At 49.9% G+C, this 20,221-nt stretch overlaps 1 protein-coding gene across 2 annotated transcripts in view; it reads left to right on the top strand.

Moving 5' to 3' along the window:
- Positions 1-3,599: 3,599 nt before the first annotated feature.
- Positions 3,600-20,221, top strand: part of GAS7 (growth arrest specific 7) — a 96,684-nt gene continuing 80,062 nt past the window's right edge. For both annotated transcript variants that reach the window (XM_061461901.1, XM_061461900.1), the window contains exon 1: positions 3,600-3,964. In XM_061461901.1, coding sequence (XP_061317885.1) covers positions 3,782-3,964 — 183 coding nt within the window. In that variant the 5' untranslated portion in view covers positions 3,600-3,781. The remainder of the gene's footprint in view (positions 3,965-20,221) is intronic.

The raw sequence follows: 20,221 nt of genomic DNA, 5'->3' as shown, positions 1-20,221 counted from the left end.
GGTTGGAAGGGTCATTAAAGCTCATCCAGTTGGAACCCCCTGCCACAGGCAGGGACACCTTCCACTACAGCAGCTTGCTCCAAGTCCCATCCAACCTTGTTCAAGTGGCCTTGAACACTGCCAGGGATGGGGCAGCCACAGCTTCTCTGGGCACCCTGTGCCAGTGCCTCAGCACCCGCACAGGGAAGAACTTCTGCCTTAGATCTAACCAGAACTTCCCCTGTTTCAGTTTAAACCTGTTTCCCCTTGTCCTGTCGCTGCAGTCCCTTATAAAGAGTCCCTCTCCAGCATCCTTGTAGCTCCCTTCAGATACTGGAATCTGCTCTGAGGTCTCCACACAGCTTCTCTTCTCCAGACTGAACAGCCCAAATTTTGTCAGCCTGTCTTCATATGGGACTTGCTCCAGCTCCTGATCATCCTTGTGGCCTCCTTTGGACCTGCTCCAACAGCTCCATGTCCTTATGTTAGGGACACCAGAACTGTACACATGGACACCTGAAGCCTAAATGTGCAGAATACAAGCAGAACGTGACACAAATAACTCATGCACATGATCATAAATGCAGTGGAGTTAGTGACTGGAACATAGAGATAGTTTTGTAATGTACACAGGGACATCACACACAGTGACACAGATCTCATGCCCTCCAGAGCAGCATGTGTGAGAATACACTGTGGCTTACATAGGTGCACACTGTATCTCAAACCTCCCCAGCTGGAAGATGTCACCAAGCCATGGAGAAATGCAGAGCATGCCTATTGCTGTTGAGACATACACACACTGGGTTCAGTCAAACCACACATCCTGAGCTTCATCGAGTTGCACACATTGTGAGTTCCTGCCACTTTTATAGTGGACTGCGTCACACATTGAAACGAATTATGTGTACACATACACAAGTGCAGTCTTACACTGTACACTCGAGTCAGCCACGCACCCAGCCAGCTTCTCCTGTGGACCCACAAGGCATGCACATTGAGCTCACTGCTCACACACATGTGCACACCCGAGGGTCTCACAAATGCCCTGGAAGCAGACATGGGTTCTCCTGCTCACCTGCAGACCCACAGTGCCTGGGAGGCAAGCAGCAGAGTGCGCATCAGAGGAGACCTGGACAAGTCCACTGGGCGTGACTGCTCCCATCAGTGGGGAAAAGAACCTCCGTGTCTCACTGGTGTCTGAACACAGCAGCAGGTCTGTGTCCTCCTTTGCCCTCTCCACCAACTGACTACAACGCATGCAGGGTAGAAGCCTGGATACGGCTCTGGGGTACTTGTCAGGCAGATCCAGCTCCTTTTGCTTCATCCCTTCCACACACATGCTGGCACACACAGCATGAGCCACAAGTACTACTGATGGGTGCCACACATGTAGATCATGATGCAGCAGGTTGCAGAAACATGGGTGAGACCCTGGTACATGCCAGTGGTGCAGTGAGTTCACCAGTCATGGATTCTTACAGGCACTCTGGAGGGAGTCTGTCATGCACTGGTGTACACAGCCACACACACAGCCAGCTTACACACACACAGCCACACACACAGCCAGCTTACACACACACAGCCACACACACAGCCAGCTTACACACACACAGCCACACACACAGACAGCTTACACACAACCACACAGCCACACTGGTTTACACAGCCACACACACAGCCAGCTTACACACACACAGCCAGCTTACACACACACAGCCACACACACAGCCAGCTTACACACACACAGCCAGCTTACACACACACAGCCACACACACAGCCAGCTTACACACAACCACACAGCCACACTGGTTTACACAGCCACACACACAGCCAGCTTACACACAAACACACAGCCACACATACAGCCAGCTTACACACACAGAGCCACACACACAGCCAGCTTACACACACACAGCCACACACACAGCCAGCTTACACACACACAGCCACACACACAGCCAGCTTACACACAACCACACAGCCACACACACAGCCAGCTTACACACAAACACACAGCTACACTGGTGTACACAGCCACACACACACAAACAACAGTCACACACACAGAGAGCTGGGTCTCACGATCTCACAAGGCTGTCCCATTGGCACACACAGAAGTCCATCTTCTGTAGGAGTGTCTCACCCTTTCAGGGGAGCCACAGGCACACAAACATGGTGTGACACACACGGAGCTCAGCCTCAAGGTGTGTGTGAACATGCATCCCGGTAAGTCACACTCACAGGTGAGTCACATGCACACAGGTGTCTCCTGTACAAGCAAACATACATCCACTGTCATACAAGGCTGAGTTTCATACTTGAGTTTCTCACATACTCAAGCTCACACATACGTATCCCTTAAGCGACAGACTAGGTGTATGTAGCACAGAATCCCACAGGTATGTGTGCCCTGCCTGTCAAGTACCCCTGTGCATACCAGGAGCTCTCAAGCGCTCTGTGTGTGTGTGCACATCCTCTCACACCCCCATGCACGCACAAACACACACTGTTTGTCAGACAGCCCACCCTGCAGCAAGTCCAAATACATCTATGCCTGGGCTTCACACACACATCCACACCATTCTCGTACATGTACAGGCAAGCATGCGTGGTATGCATTACATATGTAGAGTGGCTCAAGTGTGCACACACACCTGTGTGCACAAAGGCAGATGTGTTTTACACACACAGAGTCACACCCGTGCTGCAGAGCGAGTCAGGCCTGCACACCCAGAACAGGTTGTGCAAATATAGTGGGTGTTCATACACAAAACTCACGGAGGTGTCTCGCATACACACATGCAGGAGTGTGACACATATAACATGTCCCACACACATGGTGCATCTCTCACATACACACAGACCAGGGTGTCACATACACAGAGATGTCTCACACACATGCAATTCACACACATGCTGCAGTCAGACATGCACACGTGGAGCAAGTTGTGCACTCAGCTGAGTGTTGCAGACATATGTGCACTTGAGACTATATCACACACATTTATGTTTCATACATGCTCGGGCATGTCACATGGCGTCTTTCAGGCAAGATAGATTTCACATGCTTGGGTCTGTGTCAAGGATGCCACACAGTGTCTCAGACGTGCAGAGATGTCTCACACATACACAAATACAGGCGGCTCTGAAGGTGCACGCATTGCCTCAGACACACGGAATCACACAGGCAGCTGTTCCAGGTCACACCCTGTCTCTCACACGCATGGGTGTTGCACACCCACACGGGGGTCACACACAGCATCTCACGTGGTGCCTTTCACAGACACACGTGGGTGTCTCTGTGTCACATCGCCCCTCACACACGCGGGTACCTCCCAAACCCGCTGGTGGGTAGCATGGTCACTCAGTGCCTGTCTCCCACACTGGGTGGCTCTCACACCCTCTGTACCCCTCTCCCCGGTGTCTCACACGCACACGTGTCTCCCCTCAGGGTCACACACGGCCTCCCGTTGTCCCGCCGGCGCAAGTATCACACGCGGAGCTACGCACCCGACGGCCTCTTCTCATCCTCCTCCTCCTCTCCCCCGCCCTTCCTCCCCTCACCTCGCCCCTCCCCGCCCCGCCCCGGCGGTGCCCGTGGGCGCCCGGCGCCGGGGCTGCCCCGCTCCGCTCCCGATCCCGATCCCGCTCCCGCCGCCCGCGCTCGGCTCCCGCCGCGCCCCCGGAGCGGAGCGGGGCGGGAGAGGGGCGCGGCCATCGCGGTCCCTCCCGCAGCCCTGCGCGGCGGCCGAGGCCGGGGCCGGAGCCGGAGCCGGGTTGGCCGCGTACCCTGGCGGGATGTCGGGGTCGCGCTGCCAGACGCTGTACCCGTTCTCCGGGGAGCGGCACCGGCAGGGCCTGCGCTTCGCGGCGGGGGAGCTGATCACGGTGCTGCAGGTGCCGGACGGCGGCTGGTGGGAAGGGCAGAAGGAGGACGGGCTGCGGGGCTGGTTCCCGGCCAGCTACGTGCAGCTCCTGGAGGTAGGAGCGGGGCCGGGGAAGCGCCTATCGGGCGGAGGGAACGGCGATGCGGGGTGGGGGTGGGGGGGTTGGGGCCGGTCCGGGGCGCAGCGGGGGCAGCACCCGTCCCGGAGCGCCCCGTGCTCCTCCGGCCGGGCCCGGCCCCGGGCTGGCCGGCAGCGGGTGCCGCTGGTGCCGGTGGGTGCCGGCAGCGCTGTGGGAAACGCGCGGCTGCAAACCGGGGGTGCTGTCGGGGGCACACCGCGGCATCGCTCCGCCTGCCCCGGCCACCCCAGCGCCGGAGTGTGCTGGGTGTTGGTACGGGCATGCGGCACTCGGGGAAGGAGCAGGCAGCCTGGCCCCACTCCGGCAGCAGGAGCCTTTGGTTCCCTCAGTCTCGGTGTCAGGGTTCAGGCTGCACAGCGAGCTGCGGGCTCCTCTGGACAACAGCAGCAGAAATCAGTGGTTGAGGGGTCAGTCGTACACGTGGGCCAGATGCTGGGCAAGTTCCTCCTTTTTCTCTCTCTCCTCTCTCTTCCCACTGAACATCTTTTGGCTTCATACTGTGGAAGAAGTAACTCAGGTAGTTCCCCAGCTGGCTGGAGGTACCTTGCTGCACTGTGTGTGGCATCACCCCAGAGAGCCCCAGCAGAGGCACAGTCAGATGCCCAGACTCAAAAGCAAAATCACTGCCCAGACTCTGCCTTGTGCCTGACCTTTTGTCAGGATGCTGAGGAGCTGTTTGTTTCAGGTCTTTTCAGGGCCATGACAGCCATGGCAACAGTTGTATTTCCGCCTCAGGACTGCTTGAACTTGCTTGCTATCTCTCCTATGCAGACAAGACACAATGCAAGTATAAAACAGATGTCCATGAGGAGTGTCTTCACAACCTCTGCATTTCTGAAAGCAAGATATGAAACATCTCATGCACCAAAGCAAGAACCTGCCGTGAGCCCATCAGTCCTTCCCTCACTGACCATGGCCTGGTGACATTTAGAACTTAACCTGGGATGTGCATATGGGAACCGTCTCCCAGTGTCCCTGTGGTGACTGGGCCGAAGTGGTTAGCAGCACAGAGTTTCATGCGTCAGCCTCTGTTTGTCCTCCAGGATTCTAAGGGGAATCAGGCAACCTGCTGTGCTTACATGCAAGGCAGGCACTACCCACTCCAGGTTTTCCATGCACAGCCTCTGGGGAATGCAGAGTGGCAGGAAACATAGCCCTGAGCGGAACCAGGCCCCCCTCACAGAGCCATGTCCTGTGAGCGAAGGGTTCTGTGCAAAAGGACATTTGGCCTATAGAGCTGGCATTGCCTTTTGGTTTCTCTAGTCCAAATGAATTAAAAAAGCTGTGATGTTTCCATTCGGGTTGTGTTTCTCATATTTACCTGGAAAGATGGGAAAGTAGAAGCAGAATTTCCCCACCTGGTGCTACAAGCGTGGGGCCAGAGACTTTTCTATGCCACTGAAGCACTTGGGATTTTTTGGATAGCTTAAGAATGTGGGAGTCCTTTTGTTTGTCAGGTTTGCCACCTACAAGATCATTTCCTGAGATACGTGGATGTTTGTGGTTTCACACATTGCTAAGTATTACACACCTAGCCAGGAATTTAGGAACTGTTTGAGGCAAAATGTATCGTGAGATGGGACAAACTCTGCTTGGCAAAGGCAGTGGGAGATTTCTGCGTGCACTGTAACTTTGCTCTCGTATCATCTCCTTCTTGGAAACTCTTTTGCTATAGGAGTTGCACTGTGCTCAGATGGGTGCCTGAGCCTCCCACATGTGCACTTCTGACCCTCGGCTCGTGCACCACTGAAAACGTCTCTGCAGACCAGTTGTCCAGACAGACCAACCTCCTTTCTCTTGAGCAAACCTTTGGAAAGAAGGCACGAAGGACAACAAGCGCCTAGTGGTGTTCACTCTGGCATGATTTCATTCTCTCCAGAGGTCATGCCTGATAAGGACTATGAGCCAGAGTTAATAATTATGTCAAATAAGGGCTAATTAACCAATTTAACCAAATCTATGGGAACACAGGAACACAGAATAGATGTGTGAGAAGAAGTTGTTAAGATATGCATGTGTCTCTCCTGGCTCTGTGCAGGTGGCCTTTCCCTTATGTGCAGGTATGCAGCTACTTGCTCAGGGACCTGATCTAACTGAAAGACACCAGGCTAGAAATACTGTCTTCTCTGTTCTCTGATCCAAGGCCAACCACACGGACACTGGAGCTGGCACCAGGGAGGTGATGATAGTGGGGATGGAGCCATGAACATGATTCTCCTTTCAGTATCAACTAGCTCTTACATTGGCTTTGGGTGGCCCTGGCCCTGCAAATTTTGGCGAGGTTCAGTGTTATGTTCCAAGCTGAAGTTAACTACATGCTGCTGTTGAAAGAGGAAGATGTTATTCCTGCCCTCCTTTTCCCATGCCCAGTCTGCTCTAGCAGGTGCCTGTGCTCTTCTCTCTGGAGCCCTGTACCTCATTGTCCCAATGGACAATGGAGTTGGCTGCATTTTCTGCCACAGCAGTGACTGAATGTGGCTCATGACATTGTCCAAGGCGTGCCAGGCCTGGCAGGGTTTGCCCTGCATGGCACACACCCTTGCTTCTCACAACAAAGTCTGTCAGGTGGCTGTGTGCTACCAAAGGGAGATGACCTTCTTCTGAATTCTTTGTGACTTAAGCCTGCCACCGTGTATAGATAGGCAGGCTGGAATCTCTCACTCATATGACCTCACATTCACCAACACTGAAATCTCCTATAGTGCTGCTCTGAAGTCTGCAATGAGCTTTGGTCCTGAGCTGAAAGGGAAGAAGGTATGAAGGGCAGTAGCTGAGGGAGGAGCTCTCCCACCCTTGTGCAGTTAGTTTAGCAGCCAGTCTGCACCGTGCTGATTGCTGCTGAAAGAAGAAGGGACTGTTCCTGATGCTGTCTCTGCCTTGGGAGGAACTGTGCTCTACCAACAGCACCTGCGTCTGTCTCTTCACAGGCAGGCGGGCTGTGGAGCTGCCAGCAACCTATCACCCGCATGCTGCCACATGGCTCTAGCTGGTTCATCCAGGAGCTATGGAGAGGGCAGGCTCTTCCTCCTCATCTGCACTCACACTGAGTGGCAGCCATGGTTGGTGATTGCCCAGAGCAGGTTTTAATGGCAAATGTGGAGTCGGACAGCTCTGAGAAAACCATGAGGTGACTTGTGGAAATGAACTCCAGTGCTAGAGATGAGCACTCCTGAGGGTTTGCTGCTTTTGCCTCCTGAGGTCTGTTGCTAGCAAAAATTTGGTTTCAGTTCATTCATCACAGAAGATCAAAGAAAGATCAAAACTGTAGTAAATGTGGGACAATAGAGACGTAGGGAGGTAAAGAGGTAAACGTGTTTGGCATCCTTTGGTTCCTGCTCCTGTGGTTGCTGCAAGCCCGCAGTGGTGGGTTAGAAGACAACAGGTTGGAGTTTCCTGCTAATGACAGTGATAGAAACAGGGAGAGCCGGAGAAGGACTGGAAAAGTGTGTGGTGAGGGTAAGCTAGAAACAAGCATGTTTCTGAGCTTTGGAGAGGATACAGTTGTCATAGAGCAAAAGGGATAGCATAAACCAAAAGACAGGCTATCAGAAGCAGAGAGCAAAGTGAGCAAGGGAGGGTATTAGCTCTATGGTGGGGTTCCAGATGAGATCCCCAGGGTCAGGCTGGTGGGCCGCAGTAGGGGAGGCTGTTGTTGCCTAATTCACAGAAAAGCTTGACTTGGAAGGGACCTCTGGAGATCAGCTAGTCCAGCTTCCCTGGCCATGTGTGGTCAGGTTTTGAATGTGTACAGTGATGGATACTCCGCAGCCTTTCTGGGCAATCTGTTCCAGTGTTTGACTATGCTCACAGTTTTCTGTTTTGTTTAAAGGGATTTCCTGTATTTTAATTTGTGCCCATCGCATCTCATCCTTTCACTGGATGTCACTAAGAACAGTCTGTCTCTGCTTCTTTCACTGTGTGTTGTCCGTCCCGTCCTGGCCCCCCCCCCATTTTTCATACACATTGATAACACCCCTCTCAAGCCTTCTTTCTTGATGCTAAACAGTCCCAGTTCTTTCAGCCCTTCCTTGTATGGCAGATGCTCCAACCTCTTAATCATCATTGTGGCCCATTGCTGGACTGTCTCCAGTATGTCCTTGTCTTCCTTGTGCTGGGAAGCCAAGTACTGTTTCTTATCCTCCTGTGCTCTTGGAGATAGTAGGTTAATGGAGAAACAGACCCAGTATTTATTGAACATGAGAATCCACTGACACCAAATTTGTATGGTTTTGTCTTGACTGAGCTTGGTCTATGAGCAAGCAACACCCTTCTTCAAACTCAGGGGCTTGGGAAAAGAGGGATGTTGTTGCTTGTGATCCATATTCCATTGAGAAGACCACAATCAATTTCAACCTTCACCCCTCCTTTGATGATTTATGGCTATGTCAGCCATGAGACCTGAAAGTCAGGGACTAGCAGCTGTATCTTCTGACCATTTCCTCCTTCATGCTTTTGTATTTTGCTTGACCTTTTGACTATTTTGAGTGGAGCCATACAGGGGACTTCTGTACCAGACTGTTGCAGTCCCAGGTTAAGCAATTGCCCTTCCCAGCCTAGTGCAAAGAGGAATCTGTGCAGACATGGATGATGAGGTGTCCTTCAAGCCAGCATTGCAATGGTGAACACAGGTATAGAGCAAATGGAATGTCGTGGGTGCTACGGCAAGGGATTTCTTAACACTTGAAGTCTGAGTGCCTCCTCACCCCATCTGCATCAAGCGTGCTTGGGATGACGATACCAAGATGTAGAAAGATCTACAGAGCTCCAGACCTGAGAGCAACCTGGGACAAGTCTCAGGAGTGTCCCACTTTGTTGCACACTTTATTGGTGCAGGGCAGCATAGGTGTCAGGAAGGCAAGGTGGTGGTAGACCTCTGGGGTAGGTGCTCCAAGCGCTGCTTTGCACAGGACCCTCTGGGGAAACACTGGCTGTTGCGTCTGCCTTTCCTAGACAAGTGGTTTTCAGAGGGGTGGGGAGATGTGTCGCTCAGTCACGTTTGCAAGCAGTTTGTTTGAAAATCTATTTTGAGCGTAGCAGTTTGTATTTGTGGTTAGCTCAAAATCACTTATATAAGCAGCAGCAGTAGCAACACATGCAGATTTGCTGAAAATTGTCAGCACTTTTTATAGCTTCAGTCGTCCCACAGATGTAAGTCTCTGTATGAAGCACAGTGTGTGCTTCCAGCATGGATGGAGGTGGCTCTGGAATCTGACTGAGCAAGCTGGACTGAGTAGGACTGAGAGCTGCCACTGAGCTGGTCTGTGCTTTCCACAGCTTGATTTACCAGACCCAGGAAGCACTTTGGAGATAAAGAATTGCCTTGCAGTTCTTGCAGGCATCAGGCAGTATTATACATCACTTCCACTGCTGTGTAATATTTGTGGGGAGAAGGTAACTCACCTCACTGAACCCAACCTATGACATCTGCCACATGGACATTGAAATGTGCCAATGGCTGAGGCTGGACACTGCGGCACATTCAGCTGCAAGAGGCATGGAGTGAACTGCTTCATTCATCAGGGACTGTAGTCATAGGAAAAGGGGTAATGGTTTCAAACTTAAACAGTGGAGACTTAGGTTGAATCTAAGGCAGAAGCTCTTCCCTGTGAGGATGGTGAGACACTGGCACAGGGTGCCCAGAGAAGCTGTGGCTGCCCCATCCCTGGCAGTGTTCAAGGCCAGGTTGGACGGGGCTTGAAGCAGCCTGGTCTAGTGGAAGGTGTCCCTGCCTGTGGCAGGGGTTGGAACTGGGTGATCTTAAGGTCCTTTCCAACCCAAACCATTCCATGATTCTAGGATTCTTTGTGCCTAGATAATCATAGAGAAAAAAGTATGAAAGGAATTTATAGAAATTATGATGTCTGTAATTTGTTTTTTAATAGCAGAGATTGTGTAGAGGATTTCTGTGCCAAACTATATCTTGTTGTAAGCTATCAGGATCCAAGGAGACAGAGTGCTTAAGGAGAAACTAGAACCTGCCAGCTGTCAAGCAAGGAGAATTCCATTTAATGACAAAATTCAACTCCGAACATTTATGTGAAACAAGATTGTGATGAAACCCTATTTTTACAGAGGGAAAAAAAAAAAAAAGTTTATATTTCTCTTTCGTCATTAGTGATTGAGTGTATCTTGCCCAAGAAAAGCTCCAAAATATTTTGTCAGAAATGAGCAGTACTGTAGCCAGTGATGGCTGTGCTGTGTGCTGCCACAGTGAGAGCTGGATAAGCAGCTCCTGGAGCTGCTCTCTGGTGTCATTCAAGCCATATAATGTGAGCCATACACTTGGAAGAGAGATGTTAGTACCTATTGCAACAAGAGCTTTTCCTGATGACTGAACCAAGAAGAAGAAGGCTGTGTATGGAAGGTATCTCGCTGTGAGTACCTGCAGCCTGGGGTCTTTATACATTGGTACCTCCTGCATGCAGCAACAGTGCTTTGCTTTCTTAGTAGGTTCTTCTACATCCTTGGAGTTTGTTATCTCACACTCTTTTGTTGAGATAATTTAGTTCTGAAACCAAGACCAGAAGGTAGATTTGGTGGGGTTTGGTTTTCACTACATATTTCACATCTTCCAGTGTGATAATAAATGACCAGGTAGAATTAAATGGTCATTTAAATAAGCAGATTAATCCTTGGTTTTATACTCCATGATTCCTTATCTTGCACAGTTGCTTATGTCCCATGGAGCGCATTATTATCAGTAATAGACTCTGGTTCTGTGTTATATACTCAGGACTTGTTTTCACTGTTTTACTGACAACTGACATGAAGTGCAATCCCAAAGATTGCATTCTTCTTTTGGAGAAGTCCAACAATAACAGGAGCGAGTATGTGGTGCTGCAGCATTGCTGTTCATATCTCTTTGGAAATACCTGGGACTGTTGAAGTTGTTTTCACTGGCCACGCTATAACTCAGGGCAGCAAGTGTGCTATTTCTTCTGTTGCATGTGTTCATGCTGTTGGCAGCATGGGAAGAGCATGGGAGCCAGCCTGCTGAGCTAACTTGTGCCTTGGAATATTTGACATAAGGCACTGATATTTCTGTCTTTGATTTCTGACACTTCCCAGGAGCACTTATTCTTTGCATTTTTTTTCTCCAGAATCCAGCACTTACGGGATGTGCCTCACTTACTGTGCACACATGGCAGATTTGCTGGAAGCATCCCAAAAGCTTGGGCTGTGTGACGGTGGCTGCTGCCTGCTGTGCACATTTCCAGTAACCGTGCATGGTTCTACATTTGCAGGCAGGGAAGGAGGACCTGGGGATATCTGAAGAAAGCATAATGGACTTGATGGTCCCCACTCTGTGCTCTGACACTGTCATCAGTTCACGTTGGCGTGAAGTGTCACTGGCTGTATTTAATTACATGTCGCACCCCTTTTTATTGGTATGATCCACTTAAAAGTGCAGAACAGCGTCAAATCAAGAGCAACAGTTTGTTCAGCCACTGTTTTTCAAGACCAGAGTGCTTCAACAAGTGTTTGTCTTGAAAAATATAAGTATCCTTTAGTGTACTTGGAATTCTTCATGTCATGCCACTGTGTAAAACATTACCTATTAAGAGGCCCTCATGCTAAGGGCTGGTATGTGTCAGGAAAACTGGGTTATCAGTTCTCCAGATTTGCACTATGCAGCGTGGGGTCAGGTATGGGAGAGGGCTGGGCCCGCAAGAGCCCCTCACATACTTGCCATAGCAGCAGAAGTGCTCTTGTTTTGGTTGAGGGTGAGAGCAGGAGATGCTCCATGGGCTACAGACTTGCTGGAATACTCTGCCAGCTGTGGTGCTTTGAATCATAGTGAACCAAGTTGGAAGGGACCTCAAGGATCATGCGGTCCAACCTGTCATGGCAAAAGCACATTTTAGATTAGAAGTCCCAGCACCCTGTCCAGCTGAATCTTAAAAGCGTCTAACATTGAGGAATCCACCACTTCCCTGGGGAGATTATTCCCATAGCTGATTGCTCTCATTGTAGAAATTTTCTTCATGTGTCCAACCAGAATTTCACCAGGATTAACTCGTACCCATTAACCCTTGGCTTTTCCATGTAAGTCCTTGTGAAAATGGAGTCTCCATCCTCTTTGTAGACACCCTTTAAATACTGGAACAGAGTGATAAGGTCTTCCCTGAGCCTTCTTTTCTCAGGACTGAACAAACCCAGCTCTCTCAGCCTTTCCTCACATAGCTTCCCAGTCCTTGGACTATCTTTGTGTTCCTTCTCTGGACCCTCTCCAGCCCATCCACATCTTTTTTGTACAGCAGGGACCAAAACTGAGCAGAGTATTCCAGGTGTGGCCTGGAAAGAGCTGAGTGAAGTGGACAATGATGTCTTTATCTCTGCTGGTGATGCCCTTGTTGATGTTCCCCAGCACCCTGTTGGCTTTCTTTGCTGCAGCAGCACATTCTTCGCTCCTGTTGAGCTTGTCCACCGGGACCCCCAGTCCCCTTTCCAGGGAGCTGCTCCCCAGCCCATGTTGCACTCTTGTATTGGGTTTACCCAGGTGCAAGACCTTACACTTGTCCCTGTTGAACTTCATATGGTTCTTGTTAGCCCACTCTTACAGCCTACCCTGTCTTCCTGCAGGGTGGCTCTCCCTTCCAAAATGTCCACTTCCACACTCAGTCTGGTATCATTGGCAAACTTGGTCCCATCTTCCAGATCATTTATGAAGACATTGAGCAGCGTTGGGCCCAACATCAGTCCCTGGAGGACTCCACTAGTGGCAGGTCACCATCTGGAAAAGTGACTTGGGGTGCAGCCACTCAACCAGCTCCCCACCTTTCACACAGACCACTTTCCTGGACCACAACGTATTAGCCTAGTACATACATGGTTTGCTTTTTGGCTGGCAGATTCCAGAAGGGTGATGCCATGGATGCACTTCTTCCATGTTAGTAAGAGTAGACTCTCCAGACTGTTCTTGAGCCACACATTCCCACTGTGATGCTGGCATCAAAAGCACTGTGGTCTTCCAGTGTTGGTCTGAGCAGCAAATTTATTTACTGCACAGATCTCCCAGGGCTTTCCCAGCTCTATGGCAGATTGTGATAGCCCTCTGCACCTCTGCTACTGCAGTTCCTAGGGTATATGCTAGGAAGGAAAGAATTTCAACACTGACTGGTTGGTGTGCTATCACTTCATGTGCCCATGTTGATCAGTTGTACACTTCTCTCTTCTGCCCTGTCAGCTGGTATTCCATGGAGGGGAAAAAACTCAGCAAAAGATAAATAAGAAGTCTTGTGAAGACCTGGAGAAGAGAAGCTGCGTGGAGATCTCAGAGCTGTTTCCAGTATCTGAAGACGGCTACAAGGATGCCAAGGAGGGACTCTTCATCAGGGACTGTAGTGACAAGACAAGGGGTTTAAACTGAAAGAGGGGAAGTTCACGTTAGACACAAGGAAGATGTTCTTTACTGTGAGGGTGGTGAGGTGCCGGCACAGGCTGCCCAGAGAAGTGGTAAACGCCCCATCCCAGGTTGGACAGGGCCTTGGGTGACATGGTCTGGTGTAAGGCGTCCCTGCCCATGGCAGGGGGATTCAAACTGGATGATCTTAAGGTCCTATCCAACCCCAACCAGTCTATGATTCTATGAAAAAAACCTGTAGGATTCCAGTTATTACCTCTGTATGTAATATATTGCATTTATCACCAGTGCAAGTTGTTTGCTGTGATATTATCTATTCAATGAGGACTTACTGAAACTCTTCAGGCTTAAGATTCATAAACTTCTTGCATAAAAATTCATGTATGACTTGCATATGTTTACAACACACTTCTCACGCTCATTTTCTTGCATCGCTTGAGGAGTGAGCAGCGACAACAAGCCTTTGTGGTTGACTTTTGCCTTGAGCAAGACTAACTCTTTGTTTCTCCTCTTTGCTCTCTGGCTTAGCAATGTTTCATTTTACACAGTAGCTTTCACACTCCTTGTCTGCTTGTTTTTAAAATCTTCACAGAAAGGAGTTATGTTTTCACAAGCATGCTTGTGAGAGCTGGTCTAACAGACGATACCAGCACTCCCAAGAGCACCTAACACATAGGTTTATGCCACCGTGGCTGTAACACTGTTATGAGTGTATCCTGTCATTCTGCCTTCTTTTTCCCTCTGGGAATCTATAAGAACTTTCAGAATGTTCTTATAAATTGGCAGGATGGATCTGCTTTGTTTCCTGATCCTTTCTAATTCACTTCTTTAGCACTTTATTCACGTTTCCAAGACAAACCCCAGCAGTTGCTGTGTGCCCACGTGCTCCTCCTCGAGCCATGTGCCGCAAAGCCACAAAGCCAAACCTACAATGACAAGCTGGTGCATGACGAGTAGTTTCAGTTGCTGCAGAAGTGAGGCTTGGCCGTACAAAAGGCAGCATCAAGAGCTGGCAAGGGTTTGGTTGCAGGGGAGAAGGAATAATTAGTATGGAGGATAGTATGGAGGAGTTTAAAGGAGAAAAATGGAGATTTGGAGTGACAGAGTTTGCCAGGGGTGTCAGAGAATGAGGTATTAACATAGTTTGAATTTGATACGATTTGGCAAAGTGCCATGCAGAAATTGCACAGGAGAGGAATTATATTGCCAAGGGGTGGGCAAAGGCTTAACTCAGAAAGGAATAACCAGAAACACTTCGTGGATGTAGTGTGTTTTGCAGTCCCACAGAATTGTGTGTACTGTCTGCAGAATTCAGCTTGAAAATCCTGCTGAGGGCTTTGTGTGCAGCACACAGCTGAGCAGTTCCAGCCCTGCCCATGGAATGAGCTGCCTGAGCAGCAGATTTGCTTCTCCTGTGCCAGCTGCTGTATAATAGGACTAATTCATTACCCAAGGCCAAGTAATCACTTTCAATAGCAAGATTTAGAGGAGAGCCTGACTTGTCTCATGGCGCTGTGAACTGCTGATTATCACAGCGATGACTGGCACCAAATGAAGGCTGTTACAGCCTCAGTCTGTTAGGAAATGAAGAATGGAACTTCAGGTATTTCCAAAAAGAAATGAAGTTTAAATTAGCAATGGGTCCTTTTGGAAAATATTTTTTAAATGAAGCTGTATCAGTAAGCCCCTGTACCAAGTTCCTATCTCAGCTGCACTGCCTTGGGGTTTGCTGGAGTCACCACTCCTGCTTCCTCCTCTGCTCTTGGCCAACACAATTTACCACATCTGAATACGGATCTTTGGTGAGGAAAGTGCTGGCCAGAGATACGATTGTGGGCTCTAATTCAGTTCAGGGATGGGACCACAGCAAATTCTTCTGATGTGCGTCTTGCTGTCTGTGCTGATGTGCTGAGGAGGAGAGCTGGTGCGTATCACTGTTCCCAGGATATTCACTGTGGTGGTTGCTCTGCACTGTCCAGTGTGCACCGAGCACAACAGTGTACCTTCCAGCGTACCTCTCATTAATGATCCCCACTCTGGCATCTTGTCAGTTTGGCGGTGGAACCAGCCACATCTCAGAGGTGGGACTCTGCTGGAGCAGGGCAGGAGCTCCATGGACAGGGAACCCACAGATAAAGACCACCAGCCCCAAGAAGTGCATGAAAGGGGAAGGAAGCATTTGCACGGATGCCACATGGGAAGATGCCCACATCTTGGCACTCCTGGGCCAGCAGGGTGCTGGTTTGCCTGCAGATGGGTTGCATGGAGATGGGTTGCATGAAGAGCCAGGCTGGCCTGGGCAGCAGCTGTGTGCTTCTGCTTCTTCTGCTTCACCAGTTTTCTCTCAGTTGACCTCAGTGGTCTTTGCACTAGGTTCAGACTCTCGCAGCCAATGGGTCTTATCCCGTATTCTGAACTAGTGGTACATAGGCTTGTTCTTACGGCTTTCAGTGTTTTGGCAGGATGCAAGAGGTGCTGGTGCTGATGAGCAGGGCTGGTCAGAGTGCCATGCACTATCTTGTGCAGAGCAGCAGCTCTTGGGCTCTGCACTTGGAGCTAAAAAGAGAGTGATTTTTGTAATACAGAATGAAGCTGGCTGCACTGAATGGAATGGCTTTTAGCTGCACAATATATGGATCTCTGGAAATGGCTCTTTTGTGACTCTAGGATCAGAAATATGCAAGCGGAATGCCTGTTAGCACTGATTAGTGCTCTGTGCCTGTGTGTCCCTAATGTATGCAATGCTGTTAGAGCCACACTTGCTGAGCCCTCTGCTTCCTTCCCCTTCCTGCTGCCTTGAGGGAGCAAGACTGCTCCTGAGCTCACCTATCTGGATAGAGGGGCTTTTCACCTGAAAAAGCTCTTCCCTGTGAGGGTGCTGAGGCGCTGGCACAGGGTGCCCAGAGAAGCTGTGGCTGCCCCATCCCTGGCAGTGTTCAAGGCCAGGTTGGACACAGGGGCTTGGAGCAAGCTGCTCTAGTGGAAGGTGTCCCTGCCTGTGGAAGGGGTTGGAGCTGGATGATGTTAAGGTCCCCTCCAACCTAAACCATTCAGTGATTCTATGATTCTTATTGCTTGAAATGCAGTGCACCTAAATGCCTTAAAAGTACTTTTATTTTAGCAAGATTACAGCTTGGCCTTCAATAGAGCCTGTACACCTGAGATGTCTTGTTCTGCTCTGCCGGGAGCAGCAAATGTGTCTCTCTGTCATGTAATGTGTAACTGCCTCAGTTGCCTTAACAGAATATTTCCAAGGGGCAGAATTGTGTCATCTGTTATTGCAACATAGGACACAATTGGTTCCTCTGTTGTAAACTTTTTCCATTATTTATGATGATGTCTTCCTTGATAGCTTCCATGCTTTATCCTCAAGGTGAGAAATTTATAAATATATAAAATACATACGTTTATAAATTCTTCAGGGTTGGCTCCTTTTCTCCTCTGTCTGCTTGGCTTGAGCTCCAGGAGGAGGAAGGCAATTTCTCCAGTGGCAGGAGTTAAATATATCACCCCAGAAAAGAGCAAGCCAGATCTGAAAGCTGTTCCTGTAGCACTAATTTTGATTTCAGCCCTGTTTCCTGTCTAAAGACTTTTCTCTTTCAGAGGAGATCATGAAATGTCACATTCATTATTTTTGCTCAGAGCATGCTGAGAGGACGGCTTTCAGCTCCAGAGATTCCCTCTCTCAGGAGCATGGTCTGAGGAACTACGACCACGAGTTCCAGCAAAGTTAGAGCTCTCCATATTTTTAAACAATATTATTCTGAAGAACAATAACACGAACTGTGTTGCCATGGTGTAGTAGCATATGACTAATTAGACACAGATTCAATACATTGAAGTGTGCAGGATGACTATTAGACTCTGGCCAAAGCCAGGGTAATCTCCCAGATTTCCCTCACATAACACAGGTTTTGTTTTTCTTCACATGGTGAGATCCTGCAGCTATGCACGATTCACAAGGGAAATTCCTTCTGTTATCAGAACAGCTTTCCTCCCTTAATCCAATTGATTACAGGCACTTGGGATGGACAACATAGAGATGCTGTGGCAGGAGGAGCACGGCACTACTGACACCCTCTGAAACATGGGTGAAGGTTGGGGAGACAGACACTTGTCTGTGGGGGGCTGCACAGGAAGGTGGCACATACACACGTCACAGGCACACAGGTCCTGCTGATCTCAGGTTGCCTGTGAGCTTTTGCTGTTTCAGTTCAGCAACAGGCACAGCAATATTTACAGCAATGTGAGGGATGTTTAGGCTATGACAGGTGAAGACCTATGGTGACAGTGGATAGCTGACCAGGCTGGCTTCCCCTCCACTCCTTCTCTGCCTCTGTAAGCCCATCTGCATCCAGCAGCATTCCCTTGATGACCCTGTTGAGCCTCCCTCCACCAACTGGTCCAGCTCTGTGCAGCAGAGGACTCGCTGTTTTCTTGGGTTGGCTTCTCTGCTGGGTGAGCTTCCAGGGCCACTGAGCACGAGAGCCTGCTCGAAGTGGGGATGTGAGCAAAGCTCTGCTGTGAGGCATCTCAATGCCTTCCCTGGTATTCTACCCTGTGGTTGCAGTAGTTGGGTCTCCAGGGATGCTGAACACATCCCTTGCCTGTCTGGGATTGGGGTTGTGAGGGGTGAAGTATTTTGAGCACACAGACCACAAGGCATTAGGGATGGGACCAGAGCCCAACCTCCACCTCATCACTAAGGTGGAGATGTGCTGCTCCAGCAGGTTATCTCCACTGTCTGACAGACATCCGACCCTTTTGTACAGCAGATGCAAGAGATGCTGATTTCTCCAAAGGGGACTGAGTGTTGGTTTATGCTTGGCAGGAGCTGCCCAAAGCTCACCAGTGGAGAAGGCCAAGTCCGAGGGCTGGTGTGACCGAGGAGGACTCCTGGCAGCTGCAGTGCCTGGCATGGAGCTGTGCAGGAGGGTTCTATGTGCATGATGACCACCAACTCAAAGCTGCAGGGAGAGAAGGCTGTTAACCACCAACCCCCTGAAGCAGCCAAGCATCTTGAGTGCAGGAAGTGGCTTCAGTTTCCTCTTAACTTTGTGTGGAGTCAAGCACACACTTCTCCATTCCTCAGGGAGCGTGTTAGCTGCCAGGCTGTGCAGTGAACATCCTCCTGCCCCTGGGGAGGCTGCCTGTGGGCACTTAGAAAGCATGGGATGCCCAGGGGAATAGCAGGTTTCTCATAAGCTTCATAGAGTCATAGAATTATAGAACAGTTGTGGTTGGAAAGGACCTTAAGATCATCAAGTTCCAACCCCCCTGCCATGGGCAGGGACACCTCACACTAAACCATGTCACCCAAGGCTCTGTCCAACCTGGCCTTGAACACCACCAGGGATGGAGCATTCACAGCTTCTCTGGGCAACCCATTCCAGTGCCTCACCACCCTCACAGTAAAGAACTTCTTCCTTATGTCCAATCTAAACTTCCCCTGTTTAAGTTTTAACCCATTACCCCTTGTCCTGTCACTACAGTCCCTAATGAAGAGTCCCTCACCAGCATCCCTATAGCCCCCTTCAGATACTGGCAGGCTGCTATGAGGTCTCCATGCAGCCTTCTCGTCTGTAGGAAAAGCTTCAAGGATTGTTTCTTCTGTGATGGTCCAGTATGGACAGTCCCGTAGCAGAAACTTCTCAATCCAACATGCAGACAGCGAAGAACAAGTTCATCTTTACTTCAGAGAAACAAAACACTCAGATTCCTTTACAGCCAACTGAGGAAGAGATGCTTCTGAAGTCAGACTCTCCTGATGCTTTTTCAGATGGCCAGGCTGAAGGAGCTGGGTCTTGTGTTTCTCCCCAGCTGAGCTGCGGGCACCTGTGTTCACTCAGGTGGAGTCTGCAGTGCTGCATGGAGGCAGGAGCACTGACCAGCTCTGCGTAGTGAGCTCTGCTCTGTACTTGCCCTCTAAACAGGCTGTATGGCAGCCTCCACAAGCAGCTACACTGAAATGTAGTTTTCATGTCTTGCCAAACTGTTCTTCCTCTTGCTAACTCAGAGAGCAGGAGCCTGGGGGTGTTGTTATCAATCTGTAAGTTGAATTCAGCATCTGTTCTGCATCGTCCTGCTTCTTCCCTAGGCATGAGGCCAAAGCTGGTGGTTGGTGTCCAGGAGGAGGGTGGGACCTGCCTGCAAACGCAAAGCTGTGCTCCGGCTCCCCATTCCTTCCTCCATAACCGAGGCTGGTGCAGCAGAACAGGGAGGTGAAAATATGTTGTTTTTTTTTTTACAAGCCAGGAAGTGGCTCTTGGGCTTGAATTAAAACAATTTTCCAAGAACTAAATGCCTTCTGTTCCTGCCCGTGCCTCCCTGAGCCCCACACACACTGATGCAGCTGGGTGCAGCCCCACAGATGTACTGGGAGGATGGCCTTGGCTTTGTCGGGAGTTTCAGGAGGGAAACGGGACAGTGAGGTACCCTGAGCAGGGCAAACTCCTGACAGAGGGTACTGCTTAGGAGCCTGGGGCTTGGGGTATTTTAAAGGGAGGGCTTCCATGACTCCTGGGTTAGCTGCACCAAAAGCTGTGCTGCAACACTCTGTTCTTTCTGCTCTCCACAGGGCAGCATCTTGCTATGGGGAAATTTCTGACCATTTATTTTCTCGTCAAGTCTGTATTAAAATTAGAATTCTGCCCTTTTTCACCAAAACACAAGAATTAAAAATCCCATAGCCTTAAGAATCCCATCTAAAGCAGTGATATAATTGGCAGACTCAACAGAACTTCCTTGCTTTGCCTAGGTTCAGGGTTTCTGCAGCCGCAGGCCTGGAAATGCCTCCATTCCAAACACTGCTGTGGTTCACATGCAGAAGTTCCCAGTGGTTCATGTAG

The sequence above is a fragment of the Pezoporus flaviventris genome, unplaced genomic scaffold (assembly GCF_033815535.1).
Source record: "Pezoporus flaviventris isolate CSIRO_AGI_PZ_B2104156 unplaced genomic scaffold, CSIRO_AGI_Pfla_v1 ptg000034l, whole genome shotgun sequence".
Taxonomy (NCBI): domain Eukaryota; kingdom Metazoa; phylum Chordata; class Aves; order Psittaciformes; family Psittacidae; genus Pezoporus; species Pezoporus flaviventris.
Note: the sequence above shows the minus strand (reverse complement) of the source record. Positions and strands in the feature narration are given on the sequence as shown.